General features: G+C 53.9%; 1 protein-coding gene across 2 annotated transcripts in view; it reads right to left on the reverse strand.

The window, feature by feature from the left end:
* The window catches only part of Scara5 (scavenger receptor class A member 5), a 106,086-nt gene that overhangs the window by 17,433 nt on the left and 71,127 nt on the right, over positions 1-17,526 (reverse strand). For both annotated transcript variants that reach the window (XM_046442954.2, XM_046442955.2), the window contains 3 exons: positions 15,643-15,723; positions 13,641-13,739; positions 11,929-11,985 (listed from right to left, as the gene is read on the reverse strand). In XM_046442954.2, coding sequence (XP_046298910.1) covers positions 11,929-11,985; positions 13,641-13,739; positions 15,643-15,723 — 237 coding nt within the window. The remainder of the gene's footprint in view (positions 1-11,928; positions 11,986-13,640; positions 13,740-15,642; positions 15,724-17,526) is intronic.

The raw sequence follows: 17,526 nt of genomic DNA on the forward strand, positions 1-17,526 counted from the left end.
GGCTGACTGGCAGCCTGCCTCTGTGGGCCCCGGGTGTCAGTGCGTTTTCAGGGAGTCAGAGAGGGTGGCGGTGATTCCTGAGGGGGGAAAACCTGGGCAGGGGGCAGGAGGCTGCTCTGGACTCGGGAGGGGGCTGGAATGCCGGCTCCACCTTGCCCAAAGCTGTCTCTCAACACCGAACCTGTCAGTGTGCATGGAGCTGCGGTGGCAGGAGCACGGCGAGCGGCATCTTGCACATGGTGGGCTCCGTCACTGTGAGCTCCCACCTGCCTCCAGCTGTCCGTCCAGCAGCTCTGAGCCGTCTCCCTGTGCTGTCCAGGACAGCCTGGACCCAGCGCCCCAGGAGGGACAGGGATCAGATCCTCCACAAGCTCTTTGCAGAGCAACGGTGCTGTGTGAGGAACAGGAACAAGGGGGCTCACTCCTCCGATTGGATTGGATTAGTCTCCTCCTCACTTCCTCTCTTCTCCCCAGGGCACCAGTTCCTGGCTCCTTAGCGTACTTGGGAAAGGGGGACAAGGACATCCGGCAGAAGCCTGGCTCCTGCTGTCAGCAACTTTCTACACACTAATGCAAACTGGATGTGATTCGTTAAGCAAAGCAGCTCTGGAATGGCCCAGGAATTCCACACAAGGCCCAGGCCACTCTTGGGCTCCCAGGGCAAACCTTACAAATCTCCTAACGTGTGCAGACTCTCCGCCCAAGCAAACATTTCCTTGCTCTCGCTGCTTTGTGAAATACGCAGGTAGGAAAACGGGGGTCCAGACAAAGGAGGCTGGGTCTCACTCCAGATCTCCGGCTCTAAGGCCCTGAGTGCCAGAGTGAAGTGGCCTTGGGGACTGACCTTGGCCCCGCCCCACTTCCAACACAGGAACCTCTCCTCTCGGGACCACTGCGGACAGCTGCTCATCCTGCCCCTGGGAATGGAAGGGAACCCACAGTATCTCTGGGGATTCATTTCATTTAAACCGAGCATCTGGTTTCATTTTCTGGGCACTGGCATCTCTGGATGTGTCTGGTGTTTTTTTATCCAATTATTTCTCACCTTATTTACACTCTGTGCTTTGGGTTTTACAGCTGTGATTGCAGAGCAAGATGTAAACTATCTTTCTCCTTCAGTACAACTGAATGAGCGCCTCACGGCGCAGCCCCTCAGCAGATCTAGGGCTACATCTCTCAGACCTGGCCGGGGTGGCCTTAGAACTCCATACTGTCCACAGAACTTGTCCACACCTGGCTCAGAGTCACCCCCAAGCCCAACTACAGTAAAGCCAGGTGGTAGGCACTCTCAGGAGAGGTTGCAAGTCAAGCTTGAAGGGTGAAGGAACTAATGTCTACTGCACACGAGCATTTTCTAGCTAGTCTTCTCAACAGTGCCACAAATTAGTGCCTTATTAAAGCTCTCCTTTAACAGAAGAGGAAATAGGCCCAGAAGAGTCAAGTGATTTGCCCAGGGCCACAGAGCTGCTACAGGGTAGAGTCAGACTGAAGAGCAGAGGCCGACTCTCAGGATAAACACGTAAGGCAAATATCGAGAGAGCCCGCCACAAATGCAAAGCACTTTCCATCTGTCTCTCAACAGCCCTGTGGGGTCCGCTGTATTCTTGTCTTTGGGCCTAAGGGAACGCGTCTTAGTCTTGAAGCTATGGTTCTCAGCCTTGACTGCATATAGGAATCACCTGGGAGGTTCAAGGGACGGCTTTGAACAGTTTGGGATATTGTGCGCACAGCAAGGGCCCCGTCGGAGAGGATGGATACCAGGTTAAGCTGGAGCTACGTGACTCACCCGTTGACAGGTCTTATAGGTCTTACAAGGCGTGGAGGCGTCACTCCCTCCGGGAAAGCTTGCCTGGCCCGTGTCCTGCCTATAGGAATATCATGGACCCTGCCCTGTGGGGCTCGAAGACGGAAGGGTCACTAAGGAGCCTGGAACCTGCCTGGCTGCCATCAGAAGGGCCCCGGAGCCCAGGGACCCGTGGGTCTAAGGGAGGAGAGGAGGGAAAGTGGAGCTGGTCTGGCCTAGTGAGGCCGTTTGTTTTTCCTGCCCTGCAGTCCCCCTGCCAAAGCAAAACAGGACGAGAGAAGGGAGTTTGTGGAGAACAGAAATAAACATGGGGCTGGGAAAAGAGGCTCTGCGTTTCTGCAGCTGCAGAGCAGGGCCCCAGGGGTAATTTGGACCATCTGCCACTAAGGAAGTTGAACTTTCCTTCTCTGGTGAAGGAAGAACTCCCCATGCCCCGTTGGCCTGCAGCACGGGCCTGCAGCCCCACCTCCCAGGCTGGGGTGACACTTCTCCACAGGAAATGTGATCCATATGGGAGGACAGGAGCCATCTGCAAAGCAAAAGGAGGCACGGCTCATCCTCCCTGCTCTCCTGGAGGGCATGGCTTTCCCACTGTGGCCCGGCCTGTGGGTGTGCTTTAGAAAACGCCGGGTAATCTGCTCTGAACTTAATATGGGACCGGGTGACCCTTCAGAGTGTTTTTATTAGACACCTCAATTGATCTGTGCAGCCTTCTTCTACGGTGGTCACTACTGTCCCATTTTACAGGAGAGGAAGCTGAGGCTCAGAGAGAGTTAGTGACTTTCTTCAAGTCACATGATAAAGTGACCACACCTGGCTCTCCATTGTGCTGGGTCTCTTATTGCCAGCCCCATGGAGTGCTCGGGACCTGGCTGGGTAGGAGCTGCAGAAACATCTCCACGGGCCTCGCGGTGGACTCGTCCTGTCTCCCAACTCTGTTGCGTGCTCTCTGGAAACTGGGAGAGTGGCTGTCCCATGTTGCTGTGCCTAGCAGGTGTTCAAAATGTGTCATGTCAAGTACTGAATGAGGAGCCATCCTGCCAGCCCAGGACTGGGAGCACACCCAGAGCAGGGGAGGGCAACAGCAAGGCCCAGTCACCCTGCTTGGAGCTGGAATGTAGGAATTCTCCGCAGTGCCCTGGGCAGACTGGTGAGCCCTCCTCTTTCCTGAGCCTCCTAAAGGGCAGCGAGGGGACAGAGAGTCAATGGGCATTTAGGACTGGAAAGACACCCCGGGGTCCAGGAAAAAAGGGCTGCCCCGCTCACTTAGGCTGGCCTGAAGCCGTCCTAGCTGCCAAGCATAAGGCCTCCCGCTTCCTGGTGAAGACTTTATGGACACATTGCCCCAACCTCCAGGCCCCGTGCCCCAGCCTAGTGGCCTCTCCTGGCTTTGGCTCCCACTGATCCCCCCAGTTCTACTACTCCGGGCTCCAGAACTGAGTCCCCTATTAGGAAGCTCCCCAGCCCTTACTGCAAAGCTTCAGGGGCAGAGAGAGCCGGGCTGGGAACTCTCCAACTCCATGACCCTGGGCCGGGATTAACCTCTCAGTGGCTTCCTGCTCTGTCACAGGAGACACGACACAAGACGCAGAGTTGTTCTGAAATAGACATGAGCTCAGTGACTGGGGTGGTCGGGTCTTGGTGGTGTTGAGCTCAATGCAATCCTGAGGGAGGCTCGTGGCGGTTTGGGGTGCTGCGGCGAGTGACCCTCCCAGCTCCTGAGTCAGCGAGGAAGCCACGAATCCCTCCCACCCCTCCTGCCACAGCCCTGGGAGACCTCCCCGGGAGGCCCTGGCTTCCTGGTCTCTCATTTCTCTTTCTTCCATGTAAATTCTACAAACAGTTCCCTGAAGAAAACAGGCTGAAATCCAACCCTGAGGTAGGTAAGTCCACTCAAGCTGGTCCCAAATACCCTCTAAAGGTGTGTTCTGCATCAAAGGACAGGAGGGGACATGAGTCTGTGAAGGTGAGACAGTGGCAGCCACCCCGGCTTCATCTGCAGCTCAAAATGCCTTACCTCCTAACACCAAGGGAGAAAGCTCAGGGTCACGAACACTAAGAATAACTCCCAAATTTGTTTGAAATGCTTTCCAAACAAACAGCCCAACCATGGCTAGTTTTAATGTAGGTCTCAACTTCATCTCAACTTAAAACCGTCTTGGTATAAAACCCACATCAAAGACCCAAAGTTCAGTTCTTTGGTGGTCTCAAGGCACTGTTTTTAGAGAAAATTCTGGGCTCACCTTCAGCCTGAGGTTTGTATTGCTAAAGAGTTTTCTGACAGGTAAGTCCCAGAAACCATTGCCTGTTTCCCAGGAAGCGGGCAGGCCGGTCCCCGGGAGCTGCCTGCAGGGCCCCAGTGGAAGGAAGGGGCGCACAGAAGAGAGAAGCATGCGGCCAGGTGGTCTCGCTTACCCCGTAGAAAGAACAGGGGCTGGAGCAGTCAGCAGCAAGTGAAAGTCACCATGCAAACCCTCCCAAGTCCCCATCCCCACCTGGCAGCTAACTGGGAACATAAGTTCCAAACATTGCTTGTTTATTTATTTATTTTCCAACTAGCAATCTTTCTCAGACCTTGGCCCCTGGTTCCTGTTTTCACTTAGCATATATTTAGAAGACAAATATTAGCAAGCGGGTTAATGACCTCTTAACACCACTCTGTTCCCAAGCGTGGGCTTCATTTCTCCTGGTTGGTTCCTTCCCTGGACACCGGCCCCAGCCCTGGTCTCTCTCCCTCTGGCCAAGGATGCTGAAAATACCATTTAGAAGAGATGAATGGAGGACTGGGATGTAGCTCAGGGGTAGAGCGCTTGCCAAGAATGTGAGAGTTCAACCCCTATTATGGGAAGGGAAAAAAAAAGGAATGTAATTTGACCAGCTCAGCAATTTCTGCCTCTCAGGAAGCTTCCCCACACTTGCTCATTTGTCCACCTGGCCCCTTTAATGCTTGAGTTTATGAGAAGCTACCAAATCAAAGAACACCACGGATTGATCAGGATTGAACTATTTTCTGCTCATGGCAGTCTGAAAGCTCTCCTGGAAGGGAAGAGGCACTGGATTAGTCTTGGGAAGGCTTAAGAGAGAATCTTGGCAATCCAGAACATTTGCAAGGCCAGGCCCATAGCTGCACAGAACAAGAGGAAAAAGAAAAAAAAAAAACAAAAAAGAAATTGTGGTCAGGGAGGTTAAGGGACTGGCCTCAGGGCCACCCACCAGTGGGTCAGAAAAGGTCTTGGAGCTCAGCTTGCTACTGTGATAATGTGATCACAGGAAATGCTCCTAAAGCTCTCGAGACTACCTCATGGTGAGATAGAAACATCGTGGATTGTGTTTGTCTTTTGTCCCTGGCTTCTGAGACAGCACTGGAGTGTCCCTGTTACCCATGACAAGCCCCCTTCAGCTACACCTATGCTGGTAATGAGGTGACTTTGGAAAGCTCCTGAGGATGTGGGGGTGCTGTTTGCCAGTGGAACCAACCAATGAGAGGTTGGGACTTTCAGCCACTCCTCTGCCCTGCCTGTCCCCTAGCCTCCAAGAAGGACAGAAGGGCCAGTGATGTAATCAGTCATGTCTACATAATGAAGTCTCCATAAAAGCCAACAGACGGGGTTATAAGAGCTTCCAGGCTGTCCAACACGTGGAACTGCTGGGGGGGAGGTGGCCCACCACACCACATCCCGCACAACGCGTCCCTCCGGCTCTTCCTGAGTTGTAACCTTTATGAGAACCTGGAAACCCTGGCTCTTTCCCCGACTTCTGGGAGCCATTCTAGCAAATAATTGGGAACCCCTAATTTGCAGCTGGAGGTCAGGGGTTCTGGAGGCTCAGACTTGCAAGGAGGGGTTGCCCTGTGGGAGTGAGCGCCCAACCCATGGGGTCTGCACTACCTCCGGGTAGACAGAGTGGACCTGAACTGAATCACGGGGCTTCCCGCTGGTGCCGGAGAGTGGGTGGTGGGGAGAAGCACAGGCGGCAGCACGTGAAGGGGCTTGGGCATTCTCCTCTGAGCTACTCTACGGTGCAAGCTGCTCCTGCAGAGCCCATGGAGTTGGGTCTCGTTTTCTAGAAATTCGGTTCTGACAAACAGGCCTTGCTGAAGGTGGAGAAGGGGCTGGAGCACAGGGGCAACCTGGACTGGAGTGGGGACTGTCCGTGGGAGGAAGGGCCTGCCTACCATGCCAGGCTTTGGTGGGTGTGGAAGGCCACAGGATGGCGAGGTGCCTGTCAGCTCCTCACAGCCACCTCCCCGTGCTCAGCCTGCTGGTGGCCTCCCAGGGCTGAAGGCCAAGGCCATGCCCAACCCCCTGACCACTGGCAGGCCCACGGGCTCCCCATGCGCCCCTCGCCCCAGGTCTTGTTCTTACATTCCAAACCCTTGCCACGCCAAACCACGCAGGCTTCTCAGAGGACACTTCCGTTTCCCGTACCTTCTCTGCACCTGGGACCCCTTCACCTTCCACAGTCACCTGTTGGACACCAACGTTCTCCTCTGGTCTTGAGCCAAGGACCCCTCCCTGACTGTCGCTTCCTCCACCATCGCCCTCCCCACACTGCACTGCGTTTGCATGTAGCCTGTCTCAGGGCTACACTGAGTCACCCGCCCTTAGCGAGGCCCTGGTATATAGCCCCCTCCCACAAAAGTTCACCGGGAAATGAATAAACCAAGGCTCTTTTCCCCAGGTGCTTGCCTTCGTCCACACGTCCATCTTCCTTAGGACAGAAGTACAGGAGGCCAGGCCCCGCTTCCTGGGCATCAATCTCTCCACTCTGCTCCTTTCCACAGCCAGCTCTGGCCCTGCTCCCCCTGGAGCCTGACCTGCTCGGCTTCATCTCAACCCCACATCGACTTTTTCTCTCCGTGTCTCCCCGTTCTGCTTCAGGTTTTGCCTTAGGACAATTTTCCTGAGGGAATTTTGTGTCCCTTGGCATTTTGGTTACTAGACAGACCCAAGCTTTGGGAAGGAGTCATTTGAAGAACCCTTTCACATTTCCGTGTATAGTTTTGTGTTTGCATTTGCTGAGCAATTGCCAGATGCTATGAGGACCAGGAGGATGAATGAATGGATGGATGGATGAATGCAAAAACTGAACAAAGGCACCAGCAAACACTGCCAGCTGTGGGCAGGTGCCTCAGCATCACCAGGAAGCACCTGGAAGGCTCACGGGGTGGGAAGCCTTTTCTGGGAGAGGCAGAGCCCACTCTGTAGGAGTCTGCTTGGGCCAGCTCAGAGCTACGCAGCGGGGCAGGACAGCCAAGACTGAGTGAATAAGAGCAAACTCAACCCAGAGAAGGTGGCCTGGAAAGTCAAGTAAGAGAAATGCTAAGAGGAATTAGCACCTCATCCTAACCCACTCAGGACAGAGTGGCCCTGAGGACCCCTGGCTGAATAACAGGTGAGCAAAGAGGGGTAGCAGAGGAGCAACAGTGGATTCCAGGCCAGACACACCAGATTGGTGTCCTGCCTGTCCCTTGAACTCCGGGGACCATCAGCAAGTCCTTTTTCCTCTCTACCCCCAGCTTCTGTTTCCTATGATGGGCATAACATACCTCCTGAGTATTATATCCCCGAGAGCTAAGTGGCCTAAGGTGCAGGAACTACTTCTCACCCTACCAGGTACAAACGCATATGAGAGTAGGAGGGTGGTTTATTTTTCTTTTTTCCTTTCGTTTTTATAGGTACCACATTGCACCCAGAAGCACTTAACCACTGAGCCACATCCCCAGCCCCCCTCCCCTTTTTGAGACAAGGTCTTACTAAGTTGCTCAGGGCCTTGTTAAATTGCGGAGGCGGGCCTTGTTAAATTGCGGAGGCTGGCCTTGAACCTGTGATTCTCCTGCCTCAGTCTCCTGAGTCCCTGGGATTACAGGCATGAGCCACAGCACCCAGCTGCAGTTCATTTTTCTAAACAGCCTGATTTACTCTTAAATCACATTGCTGCTTGGATTTCCATGGTATTTAAGAAATTAAGATTGTATGTGTGGTCAATAAAGAAATATTACTTGTCCATAAAAGATGCAATAGCCCTGTCTCTCTAGGCTTGAGATAAGGCCAACTGTAGGTGGGACATCATCCTGAAGGACTCCCCAGGGCACAGGGATGGGAGGAAGGGAGTTCCCAGACTCCAAGGATTCTCTTTGTCTCCTTTACTCTAGAACAGAGACAGAAAATTGTGTAGAAAGCCCTCCCCTGATCATTTATTTTGAATTATGTTGTATGCTGCTTGTCTACTGGATCCTGCCTCCAAATTTCCCTAAATATGGAAAATATACACAAAGTGTTTAACATTTTTAAGGTTTTCTGAGCTTCCAATGATAACTATCAACAAACACTGGCTTAAAATTCACCCTGTGTCATGCTGCATATTTTTTTTCCATGTGAAACCAAATGGAGAGAAGTTTTTTAAACAATCTGAACTTATATCCTGCTTTAAATTCATGCCATGAGACTTAAACAAAATTGAATCCTTTACCTACTCCCTCACTATGAAAACACTGTTTATTTTTCCTTCAAACAGACCGTATACTAGGATAAAACAAACGTCCTTCTCTCTTGAGATGCGAATGTGGAACTTTTATTTTTTTCCTGGCCAAACGTCCAACAGCCAAACATTTAACGCAATGACTGATATGTCGCCTTTGCCTGAAAACAAACAAACAAACAAACAAAAACCCAGAACACAACAACAAAACAACCAAAATCATTTTGCTTCTCATCAAGCAACCTCAAGAATTTGGACTCTAGGCCTGATTTGGCAGGGTGACCTTGGGTCCCTCCACCTCTCTGTTCTTGGTCCCTGTTCAGTGAACTGGAGGGCGGGGCTGTTGGAGGGAGAAGAACTGATCTGAAGTTCATCCAAACCCTAATATCCCATGACTCCAGATCAAAACACGGGTAAACAATGGCAAGACATTTGTTCTGAAAAAATATTACAGTATTGACTCAAAACACAGGTCCCTAGAGGTTTTCTCTGTAATGTCCTCCTCAAACAAACACGCCCATGGACCACGGCCCACCTGGGGGTGTCCATCCTGTTTCTGGACCTTTAGTACAGTCACATCCCCACCTGCTGGAGCTTGAGGTTTTTGCGCTAAAAGTGTCAGCGGAGGCACTGCTGAAGGCTCCCCATCCCTGGGCAGAGGCTGGGTTTCCAGGCAGCCTGGACAGCGGCTCCTGAACAGCACTGGCTCTTGGAGGAGGCGCCTGTCTGTCTGCTGCAGACAACATCCTTCCCACCCTGTAGGCTCTATCATGGGCCTGCCCAGGGCCCAGGGAATGACTAAGCGAGTCTCAGAAGTGGGCACCGGGTTTGTCAGAATTTCCGCACTTCTCTGAAAGATGAGCCTTGGGCTTCTCCTCGGAGCCCGGCTCTCAGGGATATAGTTAACACCTCTGGGACAGGACCCGAGTGCCCTGGAGTCAGCAGGAGTCTGAATATAGCTTGGCTTTGGCGTGGCCGGCAGCAGGGTAGGAAGTGGAGGCCGTGGGAAGGCACAGGTCAGGGGACAGGCACAGGCCTCAGCCCTGAACCTACCACTGCAACGTTCCACTCCATCTGGGGCCCTTCCATGGGCACCTAGTGAAGGGTTATGGAAAATAATATCCCCACAAGACAGCTCCCCAGGAAAAACAGAGGGACAGTATGACTCGGGGGGAGGGAGGGAAATCAGCCAAACTTTCAACCTCTCCCAGAACATCCTAACCCACTAATGATGGGCCCTGAGGGGAAAAGCAAACTCCATCCCTTCCCAGGTTCATCCCAGCATCTCCACCAAAAGCAAACACTCACCCCTTCCCGACCACAATGGGTCCTGCAGGGAGGAGGCCAGTACCAAAACCCTGGGCCCTGGACTTTTACCCTTTCCCATTGTAGAAGAGTCCTGCAGGGAGAAAAGCAAATGGTGGAGCTCTAGGTCAGAGTGGGTCCCAGAGGAAGATGATAAGCAGGGAGCACCGAGGTGTGGGCTTTTCCCAGCGACAAGGAGTTTCAAACTTTCTACAACTGCCTTCCTGACTTAAAACTTTAACTTGCACAACCAGGTCCCTGACTGTCCAAACGGCATGTCCACAGTCTCCAATGATTACTTCGCCCTCATCGTAAACTCCTGTAACCCAAGGGCCCATCTCCATTCCCAGAAAATGAGCCTCCTGGACCGATGGGCTGACTTCACTGCAGAATAAAGGAAGCTCGCTGCCCCGAGGTTGGCTTCCTGTCGCCTGCTTCCGCCATCGCTAGACCTAGACTGAGTAGTGAGGGAGGGAATCACTAGGGATTTTCTGGGGCTCACCCCCACTCTCCAAGACCCCACTGTCCAGGAACCTGCTGTCCAGGAGCCCACTGTCCAGGACCAGGGCCTGCGCCCTTGTCCCTGAACACCCAGGCACTCGGTTCTCGGCTGTCCCTGCCTACCGATGTGGGACTCAGGCCTCCTCTCTGAGCCCCTCATAAGGGGAAGACAGGTAATGGCCTTCCGGTTTTGGTGTCAGTGACTCCTGTGTGTCTCCGTGCTCCTCCGGGTGTTGTGAACAGCTTCCTGTCAATGGACTGGCTCTGCCGAGGCCCTCACTTTCCTGTTCCACCCCCCAGGAGGCCGTCTGGGGGTCTTGGAAGGGAGAGCTCAGAGCTTTGGGTCTGAGCTCTGGACTCCAGTCGGGGTGTAGTCTCTTCAAGGCAGGAAAGAAAGCCTCAGTCCCCGGGGAGGGGCCTCCAGATTGACATCGGCCTCTGGCTGTGTGGTCTGCAGACCCCAGGGCCAAGTGAATGGGGGCCCTTCCCCAGGCCTCCCACCCATCCCCAGGGGGCCCTGGGCTCCCACCTCCCCACTCTATGCCCTGCCTCGAGCCCAGCCAGCTTGGCCACAGAAGCCAGGTAGACAGTGACCACAGCGTGCTTCATACCCACGGTCCCTGGCTCGCTCTGACCCCCGTCTCTTCTCTAGTCAGCAGGAAGAACAGCAGCCAGAGAGGCCCTGACCAGACCCTCCGGTATGTGGCAGCGTTTCTGATCTCCCTCTCAAAGGTCATCTTTCCCCACAGTCCCTCCCTTCCTGCCCGAGCTGTCAGAGCTGTTTATTTCTGAGAGCTAAATGCCACCATCTCCACAGCTACCTTGGCAGGGTTCTGTCAGAAACAGCCCAGCACCCCAAGAACACGTTCATGCCCAGCCTCTTAGGGGGGCCCTCGGTCTAGGCCAGCCTGTGACTCTGCAGTGGCTCTTTTCCCTGGGTCCACAGAACGGAGCCCGCAGGCTCCCCTCCTAGGCCCAGGCCTCCCAGGGCCAAGCCGGGAATGCGATGCCCAAGGAGGCGATAATGGGCTCACGCCCTCACGCGGGGCGGCCACGGTTCGGAGCCAGCAGTACGACGTGCTGGTTGCTTTGTTTTTGTTTAAAACTTGGCCGGGAGACTCTCTTCATTCTTGTCTGGCAATCTTTCCGAGATTCTACACGTACACCCTGGAAGAGAGCGGCACAGCCAGATAAGGTGGCACCCCCTGTGCCCGCTGCAGGGAGACCAGAGCATCTGGGTGGTCGGCCAGATAACAGTGTCTCCAACCTCACCACCCTCTTCAGTGGCAAAGGAGGAAAACAGGAGATTCCGCTTGGCTTCTGTGTTCTTCCCTATGTAATACCCCATTTTTCGTAAGGTCAGTGACTGAGTTTTGGCAAGCGTCTCTGATGATTTTAGGAAGGAGGTCTGAATTGGTGCATGGGAAGGAATGATGATAATGGCGCATCCCGGGTCCTAACCAGGTGAAGAACTTCACATAGATCGACTCCTTTAACTCTCACCTTGACCCTAGGAGGCAAGGACTCTTCTTGTCCCCATTCTGTAGATGAGAATACTGAGGCACTGAGATCATACACAGCCAGCTCCAGAGGCCGCCAGCAGGGAGCCTCCAGATTCACCCACACAAGCACAGGTTGTTACCACCTCCAGAAACAGCCTCCGCCCCTGAGCTCTGTCAATATCTTGCTGGACCAGCAGAGCCCCCAGAAGGGAGGGAGCCTCTTTGACACTTGACCGCAGCATGTGGTTCTAGTCCCTGGTCCCCAACCTCATGGTGATGGGCACGAGCTCCACCCCTGTGGGCACAGCACCCAGTGACCCGGGAGGACTTGCTTACTGGTATCCCCGGCTCGGTCTCCTCGCTCCCCTTTCTCTCCTTTCGGGCCTCGGTCACCTGAAACAGGAGGAAGACGGGTATTAGGAATAGAAACAAACTCGAATTGTTAAGAAAACAAAAATATCTGCAGAGTTATTAACTCAATACTGAAGAAAACCCCAGGCAGGAGCCACCAGCAACGAGAGAACACAGCAGGGGAGACAGGAGCTCTGCGATTAGGCCACTTGCTCTGGTCACCCCAGGAAAGAGTGGTCTGCCTGAGGGTGTCCCGTTCCCTCCTAGGTACAGCACAGACGATGAGCATCCAGCACACAAACTCAAAACAACTCATTATTGCACAGAGAAGGCCACACAGACATCTGTGGAACAGTCAGGGGTTCCGGAGTTCACATCTGAGCTCCTCTAATGAGCACAGGGGAGGAGGAGAGGTGGGCTTCAGGGACATACAGGTCGTTTGTGTCTCAGGAAGATTTTCTGGTGGGAGAGATTAAAACACGGGCAAGAGTTTCCAGGGAATTTTGAAATTCCCTTCACAGGATATGGTTAAAAGAGAAGAGTTCTTTTCCCAGCGGGCACCTCACTCTACAGAGAAGTTCGAAAGCCTTGGCACCACTCAAAGGGCATGAGAATACCCAGGGGATCCTATTTCCAGGCTCTCTGGAAAAATATCTGCCAATCAAAGCTCACAGCTTACTGTGAATGAAAAGAGCAAGTCAAAGTCCAAGTTTTATTAAAAAAAAAAACAAAGACAACGATATATATGTAAGTACTCAGAGAAAGTCCGGGCAGGATGTGTTCCAAAGAGTTCACGGTGGTCATTGTAAAGAATAACAGCTGAACCCCCCGGGAAGAGGGGTTCTTGCTCTTTATCCTTGGAACACATCAGTCTTATCTAATTTTTTTTTTCAACAAGGATATATCGGTCTTATAATCTGTTTTTAAATGAATTTTTAAATGGGGATCATAAAAGAAAGGAAAACCCTCAGCCGGTTTCACCACCAACTGGAGAGTAGACTAAGACTTGCCAGTGTTCCAAGATGAAGAGACCATCCCAGACGAGGGCGTGGGAATGATTCTTAATACTGTTTTCTGAGCTATTGCAACCAGTGACGAACAGAAAACTTGGGGAAAGAGCAACGGACGTCCTCATCTTTTGCAGCGCTGACAAGAGGTCTGGCGATCTTAAAAGCAAATGGAAAGACATGGGCTGACTCTCAAGGACGTTCCCCTAAAACTGAACAAGGGAAGTGAACATAGGAAGAAAAACACTTGGAGGAAACACCGGCCGGGTAAATCTGAGAAGGGAATTAAGTTGAAAATACTGGGAAACACAGAGCGTTGCAGAACACGGGGAAGCCCGCAGCACTGGCCAGGAGGGGCTGTCGGGCCTGCAGCCTGTCTGTCCTGCAGCCCCCACGGGCCTCCTCTGCTTTCAGCTCTGGGCGGCACCTTAGTAAGGCCCCTCACACCTCCGCAGCATCTCCACACCCACACCTGCTCTATTGGCACGATGGCCTACGGAGATGGCAGGCAGCATGAGAATTCCTGGTTTTCAGATGAAAACTGAGGCTTAATGAGATTGAGGCACTTGCCCAAGAGTGTTCAGTTGGACAGAGGCTGGATGAGACCCCTGGTCCACCCCTCCAACCTCCCATGCTGCCTGGGGCCTGGCGGAGAGAGAAGCTCCAGGGTGCACTGAGATTCGTTATTACCTTTGAACCCGCGCATGCCCATTGGGCCTGTGGCCCCCAGCTTCCCATCATCGCCCTTGGGGCCAGGCAGTCCTGGGGTACCCCTCTCCCCTGGAAGACCTGGGGAGAGAAGAGACAATGGCAAAGCTTCAGAACCGGAAGTCCTTAGAGGTCATTGTCTGGTTCAACAGTCTAACACAACCGCGATCCTCCGAAGCTGAGTCTCAAAGATGTTACAAAAGCAGCGTCTAACAGGTCAGCGTGGACCTTCCCCGTGAGCCCTTTTACCAGTTAGCCTTGGATGCCTCCCAACTGAAAGGCCCGGTTCTGCTGCGAGTGCTGGTGGTGCCAGCCCCACTTAGCAAGTCTCTCTACTTAGGCTTGCCAGAGGTTTCGAGTCAGCCAACACTTTTTGGGAACACTTTCTGTGTGCCAGGCATGAAGTATCTCACTTACTGCTCACAACAGACTGGGAGGCATTATCTCACCTGTACTACAGATGAGCCACTGCCCTGGCAGGTTAAGTAACCTACCTACCCAAGGGCACTCCATGGAGAGGGCAGAGGCAAGACCTGAGCTGGGCTCTTCCTGGTTGGTGAGCCTCACCTCAGGCTGGATCCAAGGGGCTTACTGGCACTCAGAGAGGGGTATGGCATTGGCCATTAGGAGGAAGAGGAAGCAGTGTCCCATCCTATTTAAAGAAAGAACAGAAGATCCCTTCCTTTCCATAACTACAGGCGGTATCGGAAAGGCGCTGCAGCTGAGGATGGAGGGGATCAGCAAGGTCAATAAATGGGACGCACGGCCTGCCGCCCAGTCAGCCCTGGGCTCCCGGCCACGAGGCCCCATGGCCACCGCCTGCACTGATTGCACCACGGAGAGCCAGAATCAACAAACACTCTCACCAAGTGAGAGCCCAGGGCCCCCAGGAGGCCTGACCTAAGACCACAGTAATCCCTGCAAAGCAGAGCCCCCTTAACTAACTGACTAATTGTTCCTTCCTGCCCGGAAAGCTAGCTGGTTTCACAAGAAACCTGTCTCCCAGCAATTACTCCCCCAACACTAGTGTCAAATGGCTGGAAGGGGACGGGTGGCCTCCAGAGGGTGGGAGGACCACGGAGAAGGCTGATGGAATTTCCTCCTCTCCCCTCCTGACACCGCGTATCTGTTCCCAGAGTCCGATGGCCACAAAATTCTGACTCTAAGTGCAGGCTGTGCCCAAATCTCCCCACCCTATGATTCATTAGGCAGAAAAGGTGGCTGCAGAGCCTGGGGAGCCCTGGGCACCCTCGATTCGGTTTCCAGAGCTCTGTTGAGAGGGGAGGCCAGCATGGAGGCCCGGCTGGGGCTTCCTCCTTCCAACCCCTGGCTCTGCTGCATTGGCAACATGCTTGGAGATTTAAGAGATATAATTCCTAAAACAAATAACCGGGCCCTCTCCCCTATACCTCCTTTCCTTCCATCATTTTGAAATCTTTACCCTGTCCTGGAAAAACGTTGTGTGCTGCATGGCTCAAGAACACACCGTTGTGAAGTTTGAGAAACTAACTTCTTAGACTTTTGAGAGGATGAGTCTAAGAAGAGTCTTCCTGGAAGGCCTCAGAGTACCCTGCCCACCACCTGAGGTCTGCAGGGCTGTCCCTATGTGCAGCAAGATGGAGGGGCAGGTGCTCCTGACACATCCGTGAGCCTGGGCAGTTTCAGCAGGAGGCAAGGTGGGGCAGGGGCAGCTGGCGCCTAGTGGGAACATGGAGGGGCAGAGCATATGGGAGGGCTGGTCTGGAGGCCCTGGCCACGTGGACCCTGACTCCTGGGTGGAGCCATGGGCCTCTCCTGTACTCCTTCCTAAGAAGAGGGGTTTGCTCCATCCTCTGTCTACACCAACAGCCTCCGCTGACAGAACAGAGCTCTGGAAGCCACGCCGGGGGCACCGTCCAGGGAGCCCCATCATCTACCTCAATGAGAAAGGAGAGGCAGGATGGACTCGTGGGTACCCAGGTCCCTCCCAGGACAACCCTGTTACCTCGAAGTCCAGGTAGTCCAGGGCTGCCAGGCTTGCCTTCCTTTCCTTCATCCCCCTGTTCACCCTTGGGTCCAGGTGGCCCTGAAAGGTGAAGAGAGCACTTAGGTGAGAAGGTGCTTTTTGGAACACGGCCAGGACGTCTGCAGAGGAAGCGAGAACCTCGGAGGCCGAGAGGGTCAGCCTTACGTGTTAGAAGCACATGGGACACTACCTAGCTCTGTCTTGGGGACATCAGGAAAGGCTCCCTGGAAGAAGCAGCACCCACAGTGACACCTCACAGGAGCCAGTGGGGGGTGTTGGGGACTGAACACTCGTGTCCCTCCTGATCTGTATGCTGACGTCCCCCCCCACAGTGGATGGTTTTAGGAGGTGGGCCTTTGGGAAGGGATTAGGATCAGAGGAGTTCATGAGGGTGGGGCCCTCACGATGGGATGAGCGCCTTTATAAGAAGAGACACCAGCACTAGCACTCAGCAGGCTTCCCCCCCAGCCCCCAGCGTATACAAGTGCTCTCTGCCAGGGGAGACTACGGTAGGAAGGTGGCTGTCTGCAGGCCAGGAGGACAGCCCTCACCTGAACCCAGCCACACTGGCCCTCATCCCCACTGCCAGCCTCCAGCTGTGAGTAAGAAAAGCCTGTGGTCTGAGCCCCCAGTCTGTGGTATGTCGCGATGGTGACCTGGGATGACTAATGGCAGCAAAGGGAGAGGTCCCAGCAGAGGGGCTGTCCCTCCAGGGGCTTAGCCTATTTGTCCCAGTGTCCCAGACATCATATTCACCCAATGACCTATTAATGTAGGTTCATATATGTAAAAGATACTCCATTGGCCTAATGTCCTATTTATAAGACAATCTATTTGCATTCTTAACAATAATAAAGGACATATAAGCTCTTGGTTAGGATTTCTAACCTACTTGAATGCACCTGTGTGAATTCTGTTGAAATATTCCCAGAATTGAAAACTTGGGACTTTGTGGGTGGGGAGGACAGTGCTGTGTAAGCCTGGGGGGATAAGCAGCTGGGGTCACAGCAGGTGGGGAAATGGGTTTCTCATAGGCCTGGCCTGAGTGCCAGACTGGAGCCTGATGGAGTGTCCCAGAAGTCCCAGGAGGGGCCTGGGAGAAGAGCCCTGTGGGACCTGCACAGGAGGAAGGTTCAGGCTGCTGTGTGGGGAAGGGACGGGGGGTAGGCAGATGTGGAGGCTGCAATCCACCTGGGGTGGGGGGCTGGAGCCCAGGTAGGGAAGTGGCATCAGAGGGACCCTGTTTAGAATGTAGAGACAGACCCTGGCTCTGGCTGGTGCAGGTGGGGAGGAGGACGGAGAGCAGGCTCGGGTTTCTGGCTGGGCACTCGATGGAAGCTGGGATTCTAACTGCCCCTGAGTGGGCTGCCTCCTGGGGCGAGGCTCTGGCCTGGCAGGGATCCTGGCTACGTGGTTGGCTTCAGTCCAACTTGCTGCCTGTTGAAGTTACTCGTCTGAGGCCACACAGCCAGCTGGCCAGTGAAGAGCTGTGGTTTCAATCCAGGTCTGTAGGGCAACTGTCCATTCTGCCACACCCACAGGGCCAGATGCTTCTCCCTTCCTAGAACCTTCCTGCCACCCACGGCTGCACCTGCCTTTCCCAGGTGCCCAGCCTAGGGCTACTCCCTATTGACCTCTGAGAGCCACCAGCCCAGGTGGCTGCTCGATGCTACCTTCCTGGTGAAACCATCCCTCACCCATCGTTCCTGCTGAAAGTGGGCACAACCCACCTGGCACAGAACCCGGTGTCATTTGACATGCTCCTCACATGGCCTTGTCCTGTGGGCACAGTCCAGCCCCCTGTGGCAGGACTCTGTCCTTTATACCCCACCCCTGCTATGGAAGCCCAGCCTTTAGGCTCTC

This window comes from Marmota monax, unplaced genomic scaffold (genome assembly GCF_021218885.2).
Source record: "Marmota monax isolate L192 unplaced genomic scaffold, Marmota_monax_Labrador192_F-V1.1 WCK01_AAM20220418_F8-fsc00344, whole genome shotgun sequence".
In the NCBI taxonomy this organism is placed as follows: Eukaryota; Metazoa; Chordata; class Mammalia; order Rodentia; family Sciuridae; genus Marmota; species Marmota monax.